Below are 21212 nucleotides of genomic sequence, written 5' to 3'. Positions count from 1 at the left end.
TTATGCCGGTTTCTCTTGCATGAAATGAGATTGTAAAGGCTTTTTCTTTTCCACAATTGTACCTGTAACTAATGTATGTAAACAAACATTTTGTATCTAAGCTATGTAATGTGGAGCTTATCTTCCTGGGCCTCCACTGAAAATGGACACCCTGAGCCCAGTGGACCTCCCCGGTCATCAAACTGGAAATAAATAAATAAATCTTTTGTGTTTGTGTTTATTTACAGTAGTCATTTGGCCAGGGTTTGATGATTCCAGTTTCTAAAGGTGCACCATGCACTAGATGTGAGTCTATTTTCAGGAAAAAAAGTGTTGTGATTACGCCCCACAAGCTAGTGTAATGCAAATCAAAAACACCCAATTAGGTTAGACTGCTTCCATAGTCAGACTGTTCAGCAGTAATGAAGACCAGGCATAGAACAAATGTTTGTACATCTCCCTACTTAATGTAGGATTTCAGGTGCGTCTTCTGTGAAATGTGGCACAGCTGCGTGTAGGGTTAGTTTCTGTTGGTGGTGCTTTTGGATTTAAACAGCAGTATAGAAAGGACAGGAAAAACTGTCCAGTCCTGTGCACTTGTTGTGGTAGTACAGAGGTTGCAGAAAAGATAGCATCTGGAGTAAATGTTTACTTCTCTTGCGTTAAGTGAATGTACCTGTGTCTTGTTCAGCCGTTGTCTGTGAATGGTTCATTTGTCTTCGCACCTGGTTTAGTTATAAATGGGCAAAGTGATCATGACAGTGCTGCTTGCACATATTTGGTTGCTTGCAAATCTGTGGTTGTTGCAGTTTACCTCTTTCTCAACTGTCTTATTTTGACTCCAAATTTTGCTCTGTCCCTCTTAATCCCTCCTAAAACTGGCAACTTTTCAAAAAAAAAAAAAAAAAAAAAAGGAGATGAATTACATTTAATAAATAATTATGACAATACAATCAAGAAGCATAAACAGGTAGATAGAAGCATAAGCGTTTTGCTGAAAAACTAGTGATTAATTTAAAGAAATAGCATGCAAAGTGAGTAGAAAAATGTAAACGGGTCCCCCTTTGTTTTTTGTTATTCCAGTGCTGACACAGACAGACCAAAAGTTATGTTCAAGGCAGGGGGCTATGAAATGTAACCTTGATCAAACCATTCTTCAATAAATGTCCTGTAATCAGAAGGACAAAGCCTCATATGCCTGGGTGAGTGGTACCTGCCAGCTGATGGCACAGCTTTGGGCACCTGCTGGAACTGCATTATGTCATAAAGTGTGTGTGTGTGTGTATATGTGTGTGCATATGTGTGTCTCAGCTGGTTCTGATTTTTGATCTTATTACTTGTCAGATGAACTCTGGTATTAATTTTGGACTTTGTAACTTTCGAAAAATGCTTGGTAATGCAAAACCCCTTACAGTAGAAACATTGTCACACATTTTAAAAAAAATGAAGGAAATACCTGGAGTGGCTTTCATGGGGAGTGATGTATCTCTGGGTGTGGCTCAAATAGGGGTGATCATGAATATGGCATAGGTGGCGCTTAAGGGGCGTTGGAGCACTACTTCACCTAGGGTGCCATTTCAGCTAAGGCCAGCCCTGCCTACAACAATACTTCTATACGAGTGAAGCCATATTACAAAGTGTAAAAATGTATATACTTGCCACTATCTACATTTGTGTAACATAATTACTACTGCACTTACTGTGTATATTTAATGCTCTATATATTACTGCAGTGTTTATGTGCTAACTGCTGCTGACTACAGTACTTCAGTTTTCTTTAGTAAAGTCCAAGAATATGGAATATTTCTCCCAGTATATCTGCTGAAAGGAAGCTAGAAAGGCAGTCCAATCAATAAATGGAATTAAGTACATTTGCCAAACCTATTGCCACTGCTGTACTTTCCAAATTTATTGGCAAATTAATAGCAACAGTGTAACAGCATCATTTGCATGATTTTAATCAAACCATCTAGAACTTCATCCTTCAGGATGTCTGGATCTAAATCAGAGAAGATACCACTACACTAATGTTACGTCTTTCTACATCGTTTTTTCTTACATTCCTGTCATCTCTTAATGTCTTCTGCTTCCGTTAGATCCATCCTACATTTATCTCTTGCACCCAAGTTTTACACATGCTTCCCTTAACATTGACAATCTTCCTGATGAGATCTGTGGTCTTTCTCTTCCTATTGGAAGTATTTTGCACTGTCATTTAAGTATGCCTCCTACTCTGAAACTCTGCATGCCATTTAACACATCTGTCAGCCTTCACTGCCATTTGCTACTCTTCCCTTGGCTAATTCTAAAGCCTCCTTGGACACCTCTTTCTTATATGGCATATTTTGCAGAATCTCCCAAACTTTAACCCATAGTTCATCACATCAGACCTAATCACTTACATCTGTTCTTCACCTCCATTATGTATTCATATAACACACTGTTAAACTTGTATCTAGTTGGCCTGGGGGCTGTTTTTGTTTTCTTTAATTTGACTCTAAACTTGTCAAGAAGAAGCTGATGTTTCAAGCCACAGTCATTGCCAGGTTTTGTCTTTGATGTCTCTATCAACTCTTCCATCTCTGACTGCAAAGTTCATAGTCAATCTGATTGTGATAATGACCACGAGGTGATATCCATGTACAAGTCTGCTTGTGATAATGACCACGAGGTGATATCCATGTATAAAGCCATCTTTCAGTCTACTTAGAGGGAGTGTTTCCTATGACTCAAACTATCTTTACAGAAATCAGAAAACAGAGGTCCAGGTGGCAGCTTCCAAGATGTCCCTGGTGGGGACTCCTCTGAGGAAGGCTGTGGAAGTAGAGGCTGCCCTAGTGGAATGGGTACGGACAGACTTAGGGTGGGGTTTCCCATGTAGTCTGTAGCAGAAGTGGATACAGTGTGATATCCATTTGGAAATGGTTTGTTTGGAAATGGGCTTCCCCTCTGTCCCAGGGGCAAAACTGACCAGTAGTTGGTCTGTTTTTCTGAATGGTTTAGTACGGTCCAGATACTATACGAGTTGTCTGTGCACATCTAGCGAGTGTAGAATTCTTTCCCCCTTGTTTTGAGGGTTGGGAAAGAAGGTCGGTAGGTGTATGGCCTGGTTGAGGGTCACATCAGATACCACCTTGGGAATAAAGGAGGGGTTAGTCCTCAGGGAGACCCTGTCTGCATGGAAAATGATGAAGGGCTCAACAACCATGAGAGCCTGAAGTTCTGATACCCTTTTGGCTAGCTAGTACAAAGGCAGTCTCTTCCAGGAGAGGTATTTCAATTCTGTAGAAGCAGCAGGTTTGAAAGGAGGTAAGGTTAGTTTTTTTAGAACATAATTCAGGTCCCAGGGTGGCGTAGGAGGCCTTCTGGGAGGTCTGATATTAGAAGCCACTCTGAGGAATTGCTTAATCAAAGGATGAAAGAAGAGGGGTGGGTCTGAATCGTAATGGGCAGAAATGGCCGAGGCATGGATTTTAACACAGGAGAAAGAGAGGCCACTATTGAGCAACTCGGCTAGGTAATCCATGATAAGAGGGATGGAAGGATGGGAGATGCTGGCCCCTTTGCACTGGTTCCAGGAGCAGAATCTTTTCCATTTCCCTGTGTATGATTTTCTGGTGCTGGGTCTTCTGGCTTCTGTGATGATGTCTAGGACCTGTTTGCTCAACAGGGACTCCTTGTTGGCTTTTAAGGTATAAGCCATGCTGAAAGACACAGTCTAAGTCTGGGTGCAGTACCTTTCCCCTCACTTGGGTCAAGAGGTCTGAGATCAGGGGAAGCTGCTTGGGGGGGCTGTAAGATCAGGCTGTCCAGTAAGGGGTACCAATACTGTCTGTGCCAATCTGGAGAAATGAGGATGGCCTTTGGTCTGTCCTCCCTTACTTTGATCAGTACTTTGGGAATAAGGAGCAGAGGAGGGAATGGGTATACAAAGAGGGAGTTCCAGGGTAAGGTCAAGGCATCCACCTTCCACGCTAGGAGGTGATACTCCCTGGTACAGAACTTCTGCAGCTGGTGGTTGAAGTGCGAGGCAAAGAGATCCACTTCCGGAGTCCTCCACTCCTGAATGATTTGCAGAAAGATTTCCCTGTGGAGCTGCCATTCGTGGGGGTCCAGTAAGTTTCTGCTTAGGTGGTCTGCCTAGGTGTTGTTGACCCCTGGTAGGTATTGGACAATTAGGTGTAGACCCATGGAGGTGTCTGTAAGCCTGAGGCTCATGGCTAACCTGCACAGTGAGTAAGACTGGGTTCCCCCTTGTTTGTTGATATGTCACGTTACTGTGGTGTTGTCTGTTTTCATAAGGAGAACCCCTGGCCTGAGATGGGGTTTGAAAGATGTCAGAGCCTTCTGTACCGTCATCATTTCTTTCTGACTGATGTGCAAGTGTAGTTGCTGGGCATCCCAAAGACCTTGGACGCACTTGCCTGCTAGGTGAGTGCCCCAAGCAATGTCTGAGGCGTCAGTGGTGATGGTATGGCAGGAAGGGCGGAGGATGAAGGGAAGACCCTTGTTCCTGGCACAGGCCTCTGCCCACCAGAGAACCTTGGCCCTTATACATGGGATCAGAGGGAGAAAGGTCTCCAGGGACTGAGAGTGCTGGCACCAAAGGTTCTTTAAATACCACTGAAGTTTTCTCATGTGAAGCCTGGCCAGAGGAATGAGAAGGATGCAAGATGCCATGTATCCCAGGACTTGCAGGAACTTCCTTGCAGTGAAGTGACTTCTGGAAGCCAGCTGGTTAAAGTAGAGAGGCAGGAAGCTCTGCTTTTCTGGGGATAGGAAGGCCATTTGGGATGCTGAGTCTAGCACAGCTCCCAAGAAAATGATCTTCCTGGTGGGGTTTTGCTTTGATTTCTTCTCGTTGATGGTGAAGTTAGGGGTGATTTGACAAAGAGAAGGTCCTGGAGAAGCTTTTCTTTGCACTCCACCTGAATGAGGCAGTTATCCAGGTAAGGGTAAATATGTATACTTCTCTGTCTGCAGAATGCTATGGCCAGAGCCAAGCATTTGGTAAATACTCTGGGAGCAGCAGATAAGCCAAACGGCAGAGCAGAGAACTGAAAGTGCTGTGAGCCTGCTATGAAACCCAATTTCCTGCATGATTCCCTGATGGGGATGTGGAGGGTAGCCATCTTTTAGGTCTAGGGTCATTAGCCAGGCATTTTCTGTTAGCATAGGCAGCAGCTGCTGCAAAATTAACATTTTGAATGTGGGGACCACCAGGGAGGTGTTCAGAATGGATAGGTCCAGGATGGGGTGCCAAGTAACCTCTTTTCTGGGAACAAGGAATAGTCTGGAATACAAGCCTTTGCCTGTTTGACCTGGGGGGAAAGGTTCTACTGCCTCCTGGGATATGAGAGTTTGGACCTGTTTCAATGCCTCTGCCCACTGATTTGTAGGTAAGTCTGGGTACCCTCTTGGGATTGGGAGTTCACTGAAAGAGAATTTGTATCCCTGAAAAATTATCTTTAAGAACCACTGGTCCTTTGCTACAGAAAGTCAATTGTCTATGAAAAGGGAGAGCCTTCCTCCTAGTTTTTGATGAGTGAAGGGAGGGCAGAGGGGGAGGGGGGAGTCATTGTGTTTACCACAGAAGGTTGGCTTAGAACTCCCTGCCTTAGCGACGGAAGTGGTCCATTGTTTGCTTCTCTGCTGGCCCTGGGATAGTGGCCTGTATGGTCTGTCCTTGCAAAGCTTACCGTGGCCCTGTCTGCTAGGTGCAGGGAAGGCCCAGTACTGAGAGGGGGAGTTCCTGCTGAATCTGCGCGGTTGAACTTTGAAATAAATCATTTACTGTTTGCATAGATTTTGCTTGGTCTTCCATCTTTTTAAGCACCGCTTCTGCTTTTTCCCCAAACAAGCGCTCCTTACCTAGGGGTGCATCAGTAAGTTTAGACTTGACATGATCCGGGAGAGGTTGTTCCTTCAGCCATGCATGTCTCCTAATAACAGATCCTGTCACTGCTGCTCTGCTAGAGGCTTCTAGGGCATCATATCCACATTACAATGAGTGTTTGGCCACTTGACAAGCAGAGTGCAGTAAATCTGCCAACTCTTTTGAATTGGCACAGTCAGGAAAGGTAGCAATTTTCTGTTTTAATAGTTCCAAATTGTGCTGTTGATATTTTAACATATGGAACTGACAATTGTGTGCTCTGATGGCTGGCCAAGGTTACAGAGCTGTATACTTTTTTTACCCCATCTGTCCAGAGCTCTGGAGTCCTTGTCAGAAGGAAGAGGATTCTTGGCAGAATTAGTCTTAGCTCCATTTTGACCCTGTGTAATGACCCTCTGGGTCTGCAGCAGGATTTCTGTACAGGTATTTCTGAGAATCCAGTACTCTGCAGTACCGGTCAGGTTAACTGGGAGCAGGAGGGTGGGTGTCAGGGGCTAAGCTGGATTCATGGAAAACAACATCCACCACTTCTAAAATAGGGGGGGATGGCCAGAGGTCTGTTTTGGGGCAGGTCCAGAAACTCTCCAAGTCTTTCCTTAGACTGTGGGAAGTCCTGAGATTCCCAGTGGAAATGTTCCCTGAGGAAGAGAAGGATTTCCCCAAAGGAAAGGTCCTCTGGAGGGGAGGCAGAAGGGATGGATTCCTCTGAATCTGAATCCTCATAAGCAGTTAAGGGATACTGTTCCTCTTCTGAATAGTGTGATTCCTCAGAATCCTGTTCTGTCATAATTTCTGGAGAAGGGTGCCTTTTACTTTTAGAAGTTGTGGCCTGACTACTCCGGAAAAGGGAGATGAGATCCTCCCCCATTTTAAGCATTTGTGCTTGGGGTGGTGGAGCAGTAGCAAGATGGTGGCTAGAAGCAGATTTCCTTGGAGTGGCCTGGCTTCTAGGCCAGAGAGAATCCATCGGTCTGAGAGAAATGGTAGTCGGATGCGAATACGTCATTTTTTGTCTGGATTCGGTAGTGCGAAAGGCCTCCTCGGAAGCCAGTGCCTGCGTAGCAGCTCCTGACCCAACCAAGGCAGAGCAGCCAAAGGCTCGGAAGACGAAGAAGATTTCTGTGGCATATCGGACTCCGAAAGGGTCTCAGTAGAGGGCTGCATAGATATTGAAATCGGGCATCAGGGGCTGCGAAATAGTCTCAATGAATTCCGGAGAACTGATGACCTGCTTAGCGGTAGCATGATCAGAAGACTTAGCCTTGTGTGGTCTGTCTCTATCTTTATCTGTATGTTTTTTTCAGAATGTCCACAGATTGACGGCTGACAGATGCCATGTCGGAATGCAAAGACAGAACACGAAAAAAAACTGTCTACAAAAACAGCTCTACGGCGAATGGCTCTCATATTAAAGAGGGCACAGAACAGACAACAGGGAACATTGTGGTCTGGGCCTAAACAACTGATGCAATAAGAATGGAAGTCTCGGTGTGGGATCTGCTTTCCACAGGTAAGACAACTGTTAACTTTTTCAGACATCGGTTAGTGCAAAAAAAGGATCCCCAACGGGGTACTTAGCTTTAGACGTTTTCAGCTGAAATTCAACTTCTGGTAGCGATCGACCGGTACTCGTGTGAACTGCTTCTGATATGGGCTCCACGGCAAGAAAGACTTATGTAATGACGTCGGCTGCCTTTCTTTATAGCACTGACGACCTGACATCAGACTACAGGCAACTGCAGCCGATGCAAAAAAATCGACTCTGGTATTCTGGCCGGCTGAGGGCTACCACAGCTGGGATAACCCACAGGTGATGACTGCAACAGTGAAACATGAAGAACATCAGATATTTTGCCAATAGGGATGACTGCAAGCAGGAGTACAGAAAATAGGAAAAAGGGGCCGAGATTTATTGGAAAGAAAAAACTGTCAAATGAATCAAGGTACTGTGAACAAATAAAAAGAAAGAAAAGGTAACAGTATGAGATGAGGCCAAGCAGAAGTTTGGACTGCAGGTTAGATATTGCCTTCCCTACCAGGGATTGATATCAGAGTACAGGCAAAAAGAGAGTCCTAAGTGAAACAGTCTTTGGTGAGTCAAGAACAGAAGCTGCTGTTAAAATGTGGTATAATTAGTAGGGCACAAAAAGTACTGCTTGATAAATGCAAAGTTAGAAAAAACTAAGAAAGACTAGAGAAACAATTCAGAAAGGTCAATGGGAAGACATATGCATGGCTCCCAAGTATGTAACAAAGTCCAAAAGGTATTGGATTTTTGCTTGGAAGTATCTGCATAGGTATTTTCATATCCTGAGCAGATGTTAAAGAATTTTTCCTAATGCAGACATTAAATGCTGGAAGTGTAGTGGTGAAGAGAGAGGTAACTAGAGACACATTTTTGGGTGTGTAATGAGGTGGCAGATTTTAAAACATTCCTACAGTGTACTCTCTAGAAATATTGGGGGAACAAAAAGCTCTAAGGAAATGATCATTCTGAGCTGGGTACAGGATATGAATTGCCTAGTAAGGCTAGGCTTATATAGGCCCCAGGGCCAATAGCCTAGTACCTACCTATGAATGCTACTAGCTGCCATAAAAGCAGTTAGTTGAAAATGGAAACAAAATCTAAACCAACTGTAACTGAAGTACTGAACATTGTTAAAGAGATATGGAGCTTGAAGTGGGAAATTTTGAAAAGGTAAGGTACAAGTTACCTAAAAATAAACTGAATTTGTGTGAATACATGTAAAATAATGTTCACGAGGAGAAGAAAGGTTTAAAGAAAAGCAGGGATGAGTTACTTTATGTAATGTTGGAGTGAATGAGTTGTTATACAGAAAGAAAACATTTTATATATAGATAGAAATAAACATATATATATATATATATAGATATAGATATATATATAGATATAGATATATATATATAGATATATATATATATAGATATATATATATAGATATACACACACACACACATATATATATTATATATGTATATGTGTGTGTAGACATACACATACATGTATAATGCACAATAAAAAGTTAATATATTAATAGAAAAGAAATTAGATTATGTGTGCTTGTTTCCTAACTGATAACTTAATAAAGGTACTTTCAAAAACATTCTTTGCAACTTCAAACATTCCATTTAGCTCTGAGCATCCCAGCAAATATACATCCACATTGCTTTAATCTATTTGTGTCATAACTTCTAGCATTACTCAAACCGTCCTCTGTTCTTTCCCAAGAACATAGTGAACACTTTCAAACTGGATGGTCTCATTTTCTCGTGCAAGTTTTATCTACAGGACTTTCTCAGAAGAAAAAAAATATTGTAGAAGATTGTCATTACCTTCTCCCAAAAACAGAAGTTACACAGTGAGAGATCAACTGTATTGGTCCGACTGAATTAAGTCAGTAATTATAATGAAACAAATCAGTTAAAGGAAGCTTTCTGAAAATACTCAGGACCATAATGCTCTAGAAATCAGTTCTGCAGTACATTCCAAACCACTGAACATCACCATTATCCTAGCACAGAAACTCGGCTCCAACCTCAGAACCTTCACAAGTAGTGCAGCTACTTTACTAGACTTACAGCTACTTCACTAATCACACTTCCTAATCAGAAAGAGGCTAAAATAAGAACCTTCATCTCCTTTATGTTTGTGGTCTTTTTTTTTTCTTTGGTGACCATTCTCACTGCTCCTGGATGTCACTGGGCAAGAAACCCATGCCAGATTTAAGACTCCTATACATAAATCCTAATGAGAGGAATGAATACAATAGGCTCACCGTGGCTGAGTGAAATCTGGTTCAATCAAAGTTCCTTCTTGAAGAAGGGCAAAAAAGGAATTAGGAAGGTTAATGGATGGCAATGCACAGTCCAAACAAACTTCAGATACAACTGAAACTTCCTCATATGGATTCTGGTGTACAGTATCTTAGGAATCATCGATTTTATATATCCCAGACTCTGAGAATCTCTCTTGAAGAGGTCACATCCAAAGGAAAAAAGTTTTGAAAGTAATCTGCCAGGAAAAAGAACCCTACCCACTGGAAGAAAACCGATTGACAGCGTGCTGAGTCTGTATCAGGAAAATCTGCCCACAAGATAGAAATAAGCAAGACTTCTTTATGCTCAAAGTAACCCGCATATTGCTCAGAAGGCTCAAACTGCAAAAGAGTCAGAAGAAACTCTTGGGAAGGAGCTTGACTGAGAAGAGCATCTAGCTAAGGGAAGACGTGAACAATTCCAAGTTTGCAGGAAGCAGTGATAGGTGTTGGGCACTTGGTGAATGTGAATACCCTTGGGATAGTAGAAAGACTAAAGGGTAAAGCAGAAAACTGAAGGAGATAGGAAGTTAGTAATATTGCAACAGTGATCAAGGAAGAACATCTGCAAGTGCAAGCATGGTCATCTAGTCGCAACAAAGAGAAAGCACAGTTGTGTACACTTGCCATAAATGTAGATGTTTGAGTGTATTCACTGTTGCAGTCATCACATTTGGGTTATCTACCTGCAGGTAGCCCTCAGCCGGCCTGAATACCAGAGTCGTCGGATGCTGTCTTCTTCCATGAGGTCAGGTTGTCAGTGGTATAAAACATGCAGCCGATGCCATTTCATCAGTTTTTCTTGCCCCAGATGTCAGGTGCCCCCACAATAGGAAGCAATTATATGGTATGGTACGGTACACCCCCTATCAAAAAGCAAATACGCCAGAAAAAAATTAATATACCAAACAAGACGGAAAGGTAGACCCAAGAGAAGTCAGGGGGCTGGAGGGAGGGTAACCAGGACTGCAACAGTGAATACACTCAAACATCTACATTTATGGTAAGTGTACACAACTGTACTATGTTCTTCGTGTTTCACTGTTGCAGTCATCACATTTGGGTTGATTCCCAAAGCTAAGGAAGGGAGGAGGAAGTTAAAGAGCATTAGGGCTAGCTATTAAGCCCTGCAAGACTGCAGTGGGAAATCCAGCTCTGGATTTAGAAACTATAGTCATATGGTGATGCTTGGTGAAGGTATCAGAGCTCCAGATAGCAGCTTCTAGGATGTCCCTTGTAGGGACTCCTCTGAGAAAAGCCGCACAGGTAGAGGCAGCCCTGGTGGAATGTGACCTTATCCCCTGTGGGGAAAGTTTTCCATGGTGCTTGTGGCAAAAATGAATGCAATGGGCTATCCATTTGGAAATGGTTTGCTTTGAAATGGCCTTCCCCTCTGACCCTGCAGCAAAGCCAACTAGCAGCTGGTCAGATTTTCTGAGAGGCTTATTCCTGTCCAAATAAAATCTAAGTTGTGTGTGCACGTCCAGAGAGTGCAGTATTCGTTCCCCTTTGTTTTGGGGATTAGGGAAAAAAGTAGACAAATGAATGGACTGATTTAGGGCCACACTAGACACCACCTTGGGCATAAAGGAAGGATTAATCCTGAGGGAAACCCTGTCCGCATGGAAGATAATGAAGGGTTCCCACTGTCATGAGGGCCTGTAATTCAGACACTCTTCTTGCTGAAGTGATGGCTAGAAGGAAGGCTGTTCCAAGAAAGGAATTTCAACTCTGCTGTTGCAGCTGGCTCAAAGGGGGGGAAGAGTGAGCTTTTCCAATACAAAGTTAAGGTCCCAGGCTGGAGTGGGAGCTCTCCTGGGGGGGGGTCTTAAATTTTTGGCCCTTCTAAGGAATTGTTTTAGCAAGGGGGCGAGAAAAAAAGAGGGGTGGCTCAGTATTATAATGTGCTGAAATGGCAGAGGCATGAATTTTAATTGACGAGAAGGATAGGCCCTTGTGGAGCATTTCTGTTAAGTACTGTAGAATACGAGGTAAAATGGGCACCATTGTGCCCATCCCCTGTGCCTGGTTGCAGGAACAGTATCTTTTCCACTTGTCAGCATAAGATTTTCTAAAACTAGTACTCTTGTCTCCAGAATGACATCCAGCACCTGCTTACTGAGGGATGCTAGAGGACAGCTCAAGGAATTAGCCAGGCTGCAAGGTTCAGGGTTTGAAGCTGAGGGTGCAGAATCTGGCCCGCCTGCTGGGACAAGCAGGGAAGGGGTCTGAGGCAGGTGCCATGGTCACAACAGTGTCATACTCCGCAAGAGGGGGTACCAGTGCTGGCATGGCCAGTCTGGTGCAATCAGTACTGTCCTTGCCTTGTCCTGTTTGATCTTTAGTAGAACCTTTGAGAGGAGAGGCAGATGGGGAAAGGCATAAACAGAGGCTTTCCCAGGTAGAGGACAGGGCATCCATTTTCCAAGCTTGACTGTGGGGAGTACTTGTGCAGAATTTGTTAAATTGGTAGTTCTGAGGGGAGGCAAACAGGTCTACCTCTGGAGTCCCCCATTTGTTCATCAAGAGGTTGAATATTTTGGGTTCTAGTTTCCATTCGTGTGGGTCCATGAGATTTCTGATTAAGTCGTCTGCCAGTGAATTTAGTTTGCCTGGCAGGAATTGAGCTTGTAGGTGTACTTGGCAGCACAAGGCTGTGTTCCACAGAACCATGGCTAGTCTGCAGAGAGTAAGAGTGGGTTCCTCCCTGCTTGTTTATGTACCGCATAACTGTGGTGTTGTCTGTCTTTACCAATAGTTGTCCTGGAAGAATACGGTCTTTGAAGGCTGTCAGAGCATTCTGTACAGCTAACATTTATTTTTGATTGATATGCAGGTGCATCTGTCTCGGGTTCCATTTGCCCTGAATGCACTGCCCTGCCATGTGAGCCCCCCCATGCACAGTCTGATGCGTCTTGTTAGGGTTTGGGCGGCAGGGAGTAGAGTGAAAGAGAGTCCCTTGTTGTGGTAGCAGGCCTCTGCCCACCAAAGGAACTCTGTCTTCATACAAGGAATGATAGAAATCATTGCTTCCAGGTCCTGAGAATGTTGACACCATAGGCTTTTTAGATACCATTGGAGTTTCCTCATATGCAGTCTTCCATATGGAATTAGTAGAATGCAAGAGGCCATGAACCCCAGGGCTTGCAGTATTTTCCTTGCAGATAGCTGGGGTTTTTTGGCCAATAGTTTGAAGTAGGTTGTCAAATAAACTTGTTTCTTCGGAGTGAGGAATGCCATCTGGGAAGCTGTATTCAAGTTTGCTCCCAGGAATACAATCTGTTGGCAGGGTACTAGGTGAGATTTCTTTTCACTGATGGTGTACTCCAGTGAGGTTAGAAGTTTCTTTACGAATGCCAGGTGTTGTAATAGCAAGTCCTGGCTTTCTGCCTGAATCAGACAATCGTCCAAGTATGGGTAAATTTGAATATTTCTCCGTCTGCAAAATGCAATGGCTGGAGCTAGACACTTTGTGAATAGCGTGGGTGCAGTAGATAAGCCAAAGGGAAGTGCAGAGAACGGATAGTGCATGAAGCCTGCCCTGAAGCGTAGGTATTTCCTGCAAGATCCCCTTATTGGGATGTGCAGGTACGCTTCCTTTAAGTCTAGGGTTGCCAGCCAGGCATCCTTGGCTAGCATGGGAAGAAGCTGTTGAGTAAGCATTTTGAATTTTGGAACTACCAGAAAGGTGTTGAGAATAGAGAGGTCCAGGATAGGATGCCAGGAGTTGTCTTTTCTGGGTACCAGAAGAAGTCTTGAATAAAAACCTTGTCCCCTTTGTTCTGCTGGGACAGGTTGAATAGCCCTGATACTGAGAAGAGAGAGAACTTGCTGTTGGGCCTCCTCCCACTGATTTGGGGGTAGGTCTGGCCAACCATTTGGGGTTGGCAGTGTGTGGAAGTGGAATCTGTATCTTTGGGGAAACTATGTTCAAAACTCATTTGTCCTGGGTAATGAGTTCCCAGTTGTTTGCATGCAGGGCGAGCTTTTCTCCTAAGGGAGCAGGTAGTTGAGCAGGGCTTGGAAGAGTTAAGGTTAAGTTATTGTGCCATTTTTCCGTAGGGGGTGGCTTACTACTCCCTGCTTTGGAAGTGGGAGCCCCCCACTGCTTAGGTCTGTGCGTAGCCTGAGACTGTAGCCTAGGTGGTCTGCTGTTCCTGGGTTTGGACTGAAGGCCTGGAAGGGACTGGAAAGGACCAGTTCTTAGAAGGCCAATGCCTACTGGGAGGCTGCACTTTTAGGAAATCTTTAACAGTTTGCATAGATTTAGCTTTTTCCTCCATCCTTTTGAGGACTACTACTGCTTTGTTGCCAAAAAGGCGGTCTTGGTTTAAGGGAGCATCCAGTAATTTAGCTTTAACATGATCTGGCAAGTTTTGTCCCTTAAGCCAAGCATGCCTTCTAAGTGCAGACCCAGTAACAGCAGCCCTGCAATATGCTTCTAAACCGTCAAAACCATATTGCAAAGTATGTTTACCAACTTGTTCAGCAGAATGCATTAAATCTTGCAATTCTTTGTGCTCAGCACAGTCAGGAATCAACAACATTTTCTGTTTAAGTAGTCCCATAACATGCTGCTGATACTTTAACATATGAAACTGGCAATTTATACCTTCTTACCCCATCTGTCTAAGGTTCTAGAATCTCTATCAGAAGGGGTAGGATTTTTGGCAACAGTAGCCTTAATGTCTTTTGGAAGAGGCGACAGCAACCGACGCCGGACCTAGACTTTGGAATTCAGGCCGACTGAGGGTAGCCTGCCAGCAGGATAATCCAAGTGCAATGACTGCAACAGTGAAACACGAAGAACATCTCCCCAAGTCTCTTTTTGGACTCAAGAGTAATCCTGGCTTTCCCAGCGGAAAGGCTACCTAAGAGTATGTAAGGTTTCACCGAAAGAAAGATCTTCAGGAGGGGAGGCAGAGGGAATGGAATCCTCTGCATCAGAATCCTCAAGTAGATAAGGGCAACACCTGGTAATCAGAAGGAGCAGAAATATCAGACTCCGGATCAGAAGAATCAGAAAGAAATTCAGTTCTAGGTCTCAGAGGGGGAAGGCTGGCATCCCCTAATTAAGGTAATAATGTCTTCAGCCATTCTAAGCATTTGTTTTTAAGGCATATGGGCCTGAGCCTGCAGTTTGGTCATCAGTTTTATACGAGTAGTGTGAGTTTTTGGCCTGAGGGATTCGGAACTTCTGGATGGAAACGATGGTGTCGGTTTAATATGAATGTCTGTAGGCCTGAATACACCCCAAGAAGCCGGTACCTGCACAGCGGCTCCGGACCCATCCAAGGTAGAGACATCCACAGGTTCCATAGTCGAAGAAGCATCGCGCTGCATACAGGACTCTGAATGGGTTTCAGAAGAGGCCTGCGAATCTGAAGTAGTGGGTATCCGGGGCTGCGAAAGCGCCTCACAGAGTACCGGCAGACTGGCGACTAGCTTAACGGAAGCGTTGTTGGCAGTTTTGGATCTATGCAGTCTGTCTCTGTCTTTATCCTTACGTTTTTTCGGAAGATCAGTAGTTGGATGGCTTAACGAAGCCATTTCGGAGTACTGAGATAGAGTATGAAAGTAATTTGGCTGCAAAAATAGCCAGACGACAAATAGTTCGGGGGTTGAACAAGGCACAAAACTGACAGCGAGGGATGTCGTGGTCAGGGCCCAAACAGGGGATGCAGTAAGAATGAAAATGTCTATGAGGTATTTGCTTTCCACAGGCAAGACAATTGTTAACTTTTACTGACATCGGTTGGAAGAAGAAAAAGGAACCCCAATGGGGTACTTATCTTTTTTGAAGACTTCGGGTCTGAAACTCGAAAACGAAAATTTCAGGAGACGGCCGACTGGCATTTGCGAACTGCTTCTGCTTCAGGCACCGCACGGCAAGAAAGACTGATGTAATGGCATCAGCTGCATGTTTTATACCCCTGACGACCTGACATCATGGAAGAAGAGAGAGCACCTGACGCAGAAATCCGAAGACTCTGGTATTCAGGCCGGCTGTGGGCTACCTGCAGGCAAATAACCCAAATGTGATGACTGCAACAGTGAAACACAAAGAACATCCAAACAGCCTCACAAGGTGGGAATGCCTACAGATGTTGCTCCTTTCCCAGTTTCTCGCTGTCCAGCTCCAGAAGTCAAAATGGGTTAACTTGTGTAATCTCAAGCCTTTATTCTTTGTAAACACAACTAACCCTTGTACATACTTTTTCAGCTTCTATTTGTTTTGGAAACTAAATACTGCTTGAACATTAAGTAAAGCTTTTCCTCACTTTTGTGTGTTTGGTTTATACTACCAAAAAAAAAAAAGCTTACAGCTTAATGCTCATAGACAAAGCAAATAAAATTACACTTCAGTACAGCTGTTTTTTTTTTTTTTTTTTTCAAAAAACAATTAAACAGTCTAAATGAAATGCTTTTCCAAGTGCAAGTGTTCTGGAATGTTATTTTCAAACTAACAATTCCAACATAGGCATTTGTTTTTAATATCTCCACTGCACTTATGTCGGAGGTAAACCTGATTAATGATACAGCTGTCTAGGCTTTTATGATTTGATCCCAGTTGGTAATAGTAAGGACATCATTAATTCTGTGGTTGTCACTAGCGATCCCCCATCTTCTACTGTTGCAAATTACAGTTAAAGGTTAAAACAAGAGGCTATGCCAATGCTCACATTCACAAGTGTCCATATACATGTACACAACAGAGGTTACTGCTTGAGCGCACGTCTCCAGGCAATCTTGTTGCAAGTCGCATCCTCTTTCTTTGACTGCTGCTGACATTCTAAATGGTTGCTGTGAAAGTGCTAACTTTGTACATTAAATCCTTTGTTTTACAGCTGTGTTGGTCAACTTTACATTTTTATTTTTATTTTGCAGTTTGTGTATTTTGCCGACCTTAACTGGGCAGTGGCAGTTTTATATTTCTATTCTAAATGGTTAGTCTGCATCCCATCCTCAACAATGGATGACAAGCATCATACAGCGACTTTCACCATTCGTTAATGGCTCCTCCAGCACCTAGATTGCTACTCAATCCATTACATGGATTTGGATCAATATTTCTTCGTCACAGACTCAGCAATATGTTTTTCTACTCACAAAATAAATCAAGCAAATAAAGCAATCAAGTAATCACGAAGATCTGACAGACAGAAAGATGCTGTTGTGCAAACATACACTTCCTAGTCAGAGTTATAACTGGGGAAGAATGACAGAGGGGGAATAATGAAGCACAGAAAGGCCAAACACAAGAGCTGCTGCAAACATTACAAGACCACAACCGTAGAGAGTGCCAACAACAGTGCGACTTCAACTTCTAGTTTGAACCTGTGACACTGAATGAATGAAAATATTAAGCTCAGGAAGTAAAGACTCAACTTATGCTTTACTTCAAAAATTAAACATGTCAGAAAATATATTATCTGCCAAATGTAACAACTTTATGACCATATACTGCATTGAAATAATACAAAAAATACTTCAGTCAAAGTAACTTGAATACTCAATTACAGAACTACAGGTGGGACTTTCAAATAGGTAAAATATCTCTTGTAGACTATACTTAAGCAATGAATTTAGTAAGAACATCAACTTACTTTATATCTGCCTCTGGAGCTCTCTTCTCATCCAGTTTGCCTGGAATAAAAAATAAATAAATTGATTACTAATTTTAACTTTTTTTTAACACAGCCATGAGGTTGAAGCATTTCTGGGACAGCTACAGTCAGTCAGCACATTTCCATTTATGTACTATGAGAAGGTTAACACACAGACAAACATAGAAACAGACACCAGCAAACACAAGCAAAGTAGCAATTCAAATTATGTATTGTACAGAAACATTCTCCAAGAATATGGCAAGAAGAAAGCAGAGGATGGGAAGTTTAGAATTATTAATGGTTAAAGGTGAGGCTCCATCAACATAAGTTTTGGAACAAGCAGTTACACACAGAAAAAAAACATCAACAGGGATCTCCCCCAGATACACGGATCATATGACAAAATGCTGTACAGTTATTAGTAAACAGTACTACAATTTCAGTGACAATTATTAAGAATAGCCACTATAAAAAAACACAGCATAAAATCTATGGCATTAAATATCAGTCAAGCAACAATCTAAATAAAGACTTCATCTGTTTAGTCATCACCTCAGTTTTAAGGCTAGGGGAAAGAGCTCTGATATTATCAGTTTCTGACATAAAAATGCTGCACAATAATAATAAACTCCTGTTGTGATGTCCTTGAAATGAAAATGAAAAGCTAGGTCCAATCTGCTGGAGTTGGTGGCTAATTAAACAGACCTTGCAGCACACTTTGTTGAATTATCTCCTTAAACTAGTAGTTTCTTGGGACTTCCAAGATGGTTGCACATTGATCAACAGCTTAATTTCAGCCCTACCAGTATAAAAAAAGAAACTGAAGAACAGGAGCCAGTGATTCTTATATTCACTTACTGGCTAGTAAGCACACTACCTGGATGCCAGCAAAGAAGAAATTTAGAGAAACCGAAAGAAAATCAACAGAAAGGTAAAGAGTAAAAATCTCTGAGAAGAATCCTGAAGCTACTCAGCAAAAAGCTGATGAAGTTTCAGTTTTGGTACAAGAGATGGTTTTCCAGTAATTTACAGGAAAAATAAATCAAATGTACTCGTACTAAAAGCACATAACTCAAAACAACAAAATGCTGGAAAAATAGAAGAAGCTTTTAAACTATTCAGATGAACTGATAAACTGCAAAAAATCTGAGAATGAAATGAAGAAAAGGATTGCTGAGTAAGACACTTCAAGAACAGCAGTTTGAAATAACGGTCGAGTTAGAAGACAGCCCACTTACAGAACAAAAATGAGATTTTCTGCTGCACCAGAAAACTGGCAGGAACAAACTTTATTAATTTTATGAAAGCACAAATAAGCAACTGAAAGTATAGTTGTGTACACTTACCATAAATGTAGATGTTCGAGTGTATTCACTGTTGCAGTCATCACACTTGGGTTATCCTGCCAGGGGTAGCCCTCAGTCGGCCTGAATACCAGAGGCTTAGTATTTCTGCATCGGTTACTGTCGCTTCAGTACTGACGTCAGGTCAGTGGCATAGAAACAGGCAGCCGACGCCATTACATCAGTTTTTCTTGCCCCAAATGTCAGAAGCCCCCAAATAGGGAGCGAAGTTATGAATGAAAAACACCACCAGTAAAAAGTAAATACCAATAGCCCTGTAAGGGGTGAGAAAGAGAGAGATACAAGGCAGCTGGAGAGTGGGAAACCAGGATTGCAACAGTGAATACACTCTAACATCTACATTTATGTTAAATGTACACAACTGTACTATGTTCTTCATGTTTTCACTGTTGCAGGGATCACACTTGGGTTGATTCCCACAGCTGAAGAATGGGTGGAGGAATTCAAGAAGAGTTGGGGCTGGCTAGTATGCCCTGCAGGACTGCTGTTGCAAAGCCCACCTTGGACTTGGAAAAGCTAGGCAGGTGGTAATGCTTGGTGAAGGTATGAACAGAAAGTACAGCTGTGTACTTACCATAAATGTAGATGTTAGAGTGTATTCACTGTTGCAGTCATCACATTTGGGTTACTAATGCACAAAAAACCAAAGACAAGCAAAGAATAATCCACGACCTTGAAGAAAGGAACCGGAACTCTGCTAAAGTCCATTTGGGTTACTGCCTGCAGGTAGCCCTCAGCTGGCCTGAATACTAGAGTCTTGGTATTTTTGTGTCGGATGCTGTCGCTTCTTCCATGTCAGGTCATTAGGGGTATAAAACATGCAGCCGACGCCATTACATCAGCTTTTCTTGCCCCAGATGTCAGGTGTGCCCACAATAGGAAGCAATTATATGGTGTGAACACACCCAGCAAAAAGCAAATACACTTAGTATAAGATATGCCAAACCAAAAAGGATAGGTGAAAGCAAAGACAATCAGGGGGCTGGGGGGAGGGTAATCAGGACTGCAACAGTGAATACACTCAAACATCTACATTTATGGTAAATGCACACAACTGTACTATGTTCTTCGTGTTTCACTGTTACAGTCATCACATTTGGTTTGATTCCCAAAGCTAAGGAAGGGTGGAGGTAGATTAAGAAGCATTAGGGCTGGTTGGGAGGGTGGCCAAATGGTTAAGGTGTTTGCCTTACAAACACAAGATAAAGGGTTTGAGTCTCACAAGGGAAAACTGGCTAGGCTTAAAATGGCTCGCAAGGGCAGTTAGCCTAGTACTAATCTATGAACTTATGAACCAATCAGGCCCTGTAAGACTGCTGTGGCAAATCCAGCTCTGGATTTAGAAAAGATAGGCAAGTGGTAATGCTTGGTGAAAGTGTGTACAGAACTCCAGGTTGCAGCTTCCAGTATGTCCTTGGTAGGGACTCCTCTGAGAAATGCAGTAGAGGTAGATGTAGCCCTAGTGGAAGGAGTTATTCCCCTGTGGGGTAGGTTTTCCATGGTGCTTGTAGCAGAAATGGATGCAGTGTGCTATCCATTTTGAAATGGTTTGCTTTGAAATGGCCTTCCCCTCTGCCCCTGCAGCAAAGCTGACTAGCAGCTGGTCAGATTTTCTGATAGGCTTAGCCCTGTCCAAATAGAATCTAAGCTTTGTGCATGTCCAGAAAAAGTAGGCAAATTGACTGGTTTAAAACCACACTAGACACCACCTTGGGCACAAAGGATAGGTTAGTCCTGAGGGAAACCCTGTCCGCATGGAAGATAATGAAGGGTTCCACTGCCATAAGGGCCTGCAGCTCAGACACTCTTTGCAGCTCAGACACTCTTTGCTGAAGTGATGGCTAGAAGTAAAGCTGTCTTCCAGAAGAGGAATTTGAACTCTGCTGTAGCAGCCAGTTCATGGGGGGGTTCCAATACAAAGATAAGGTCCCAGGCTGGAGTGGGAGCTCTCTTGGGGGGGGGGTCTTACATTTTTGGCACCTCTAAGAAAACTGCTTTACCAGAGGATGAGAGCAGAAGGGTGGCTCAGTATTATAGTGAGCTGAGATGGCTGAGGCATGAATCTTAATGGAAGAGAAGGATAGGCCCTTGTGGGGCATTTCTGTTAAGTAATCTAGTATATGAGGTAAGCTGGGCACAGTTGTGCCCATCCCTTGAGACTGGCTCCAGGAACAGTATCTTTTCCACTTTTCTGAATAGGATTTTCTAGTACTAGGTCTCCTTGCCTCAAGAATGACATCCAGCACCTGCTTACTGAGGGTTGCTAGAGGTGAGCTCAGGGGATTAGCCAGGCTGCAAGGTTCAGGGTCTGAAGCTGAGGGTGCAGAATCTGGCCTGCCTGCTGGGACAGCAGGGAAGGAGTCTGAGGCAGGTGCCATGGTTGTAGCACTGTCAGACTGCGCAAAAGAAGGTACCAGTGTTGGTGTGACCAGTCTGGTGCAATCAGGACTGTCCTTGGCTTGTCCTGTTTGAGAATTATTAGAACCTTCGAGAGGAGAGGCAGATGAGGAAAGGCATACACTGAGAG

General features: G+C 43.2%; 1 protein-coding gene across 1 annotated transcript in view; it reads right to left on the bottom strand.

Annotated features, from left to right (window-relative positions):
- Positions 1–21212, bottom strand: part of IK (IK cytokine) — a 776265-nt gene that overhangs the window by 371653 nt on the left and 383400 nt on the right. The window contains exon 11 of the mRNA XM_044069023.1: positions 17319–17358. Within this exon, the coding sequence (XP_043924958.1) occupies positions 17319–17358 (40 nt within the window). The remainder of the gene's footprint in view (positions 1–17318; positions 17359–21212) is intronic.

The sequence above is a fragment of the Protopterus annectens genome, chromosome 4.part0, assembly GCF_019279795.1.
Source record: "Protopterus annectens isolate FY-2018-M chromosome 4.part0, PAN1.0, whole genome shotgun sequence".
In the NCBI taxonomy this organism is placed as follows: Eukaryota; Metazoa; Chordata; order Ceratodontiformes; family Protopteridae; genus Protopterus; species Protopterus annectens.
Note: the sequence above shows the minus strand (reverse complement) of the source record. Positions and strands in the feature narration are given on the sequence as shown.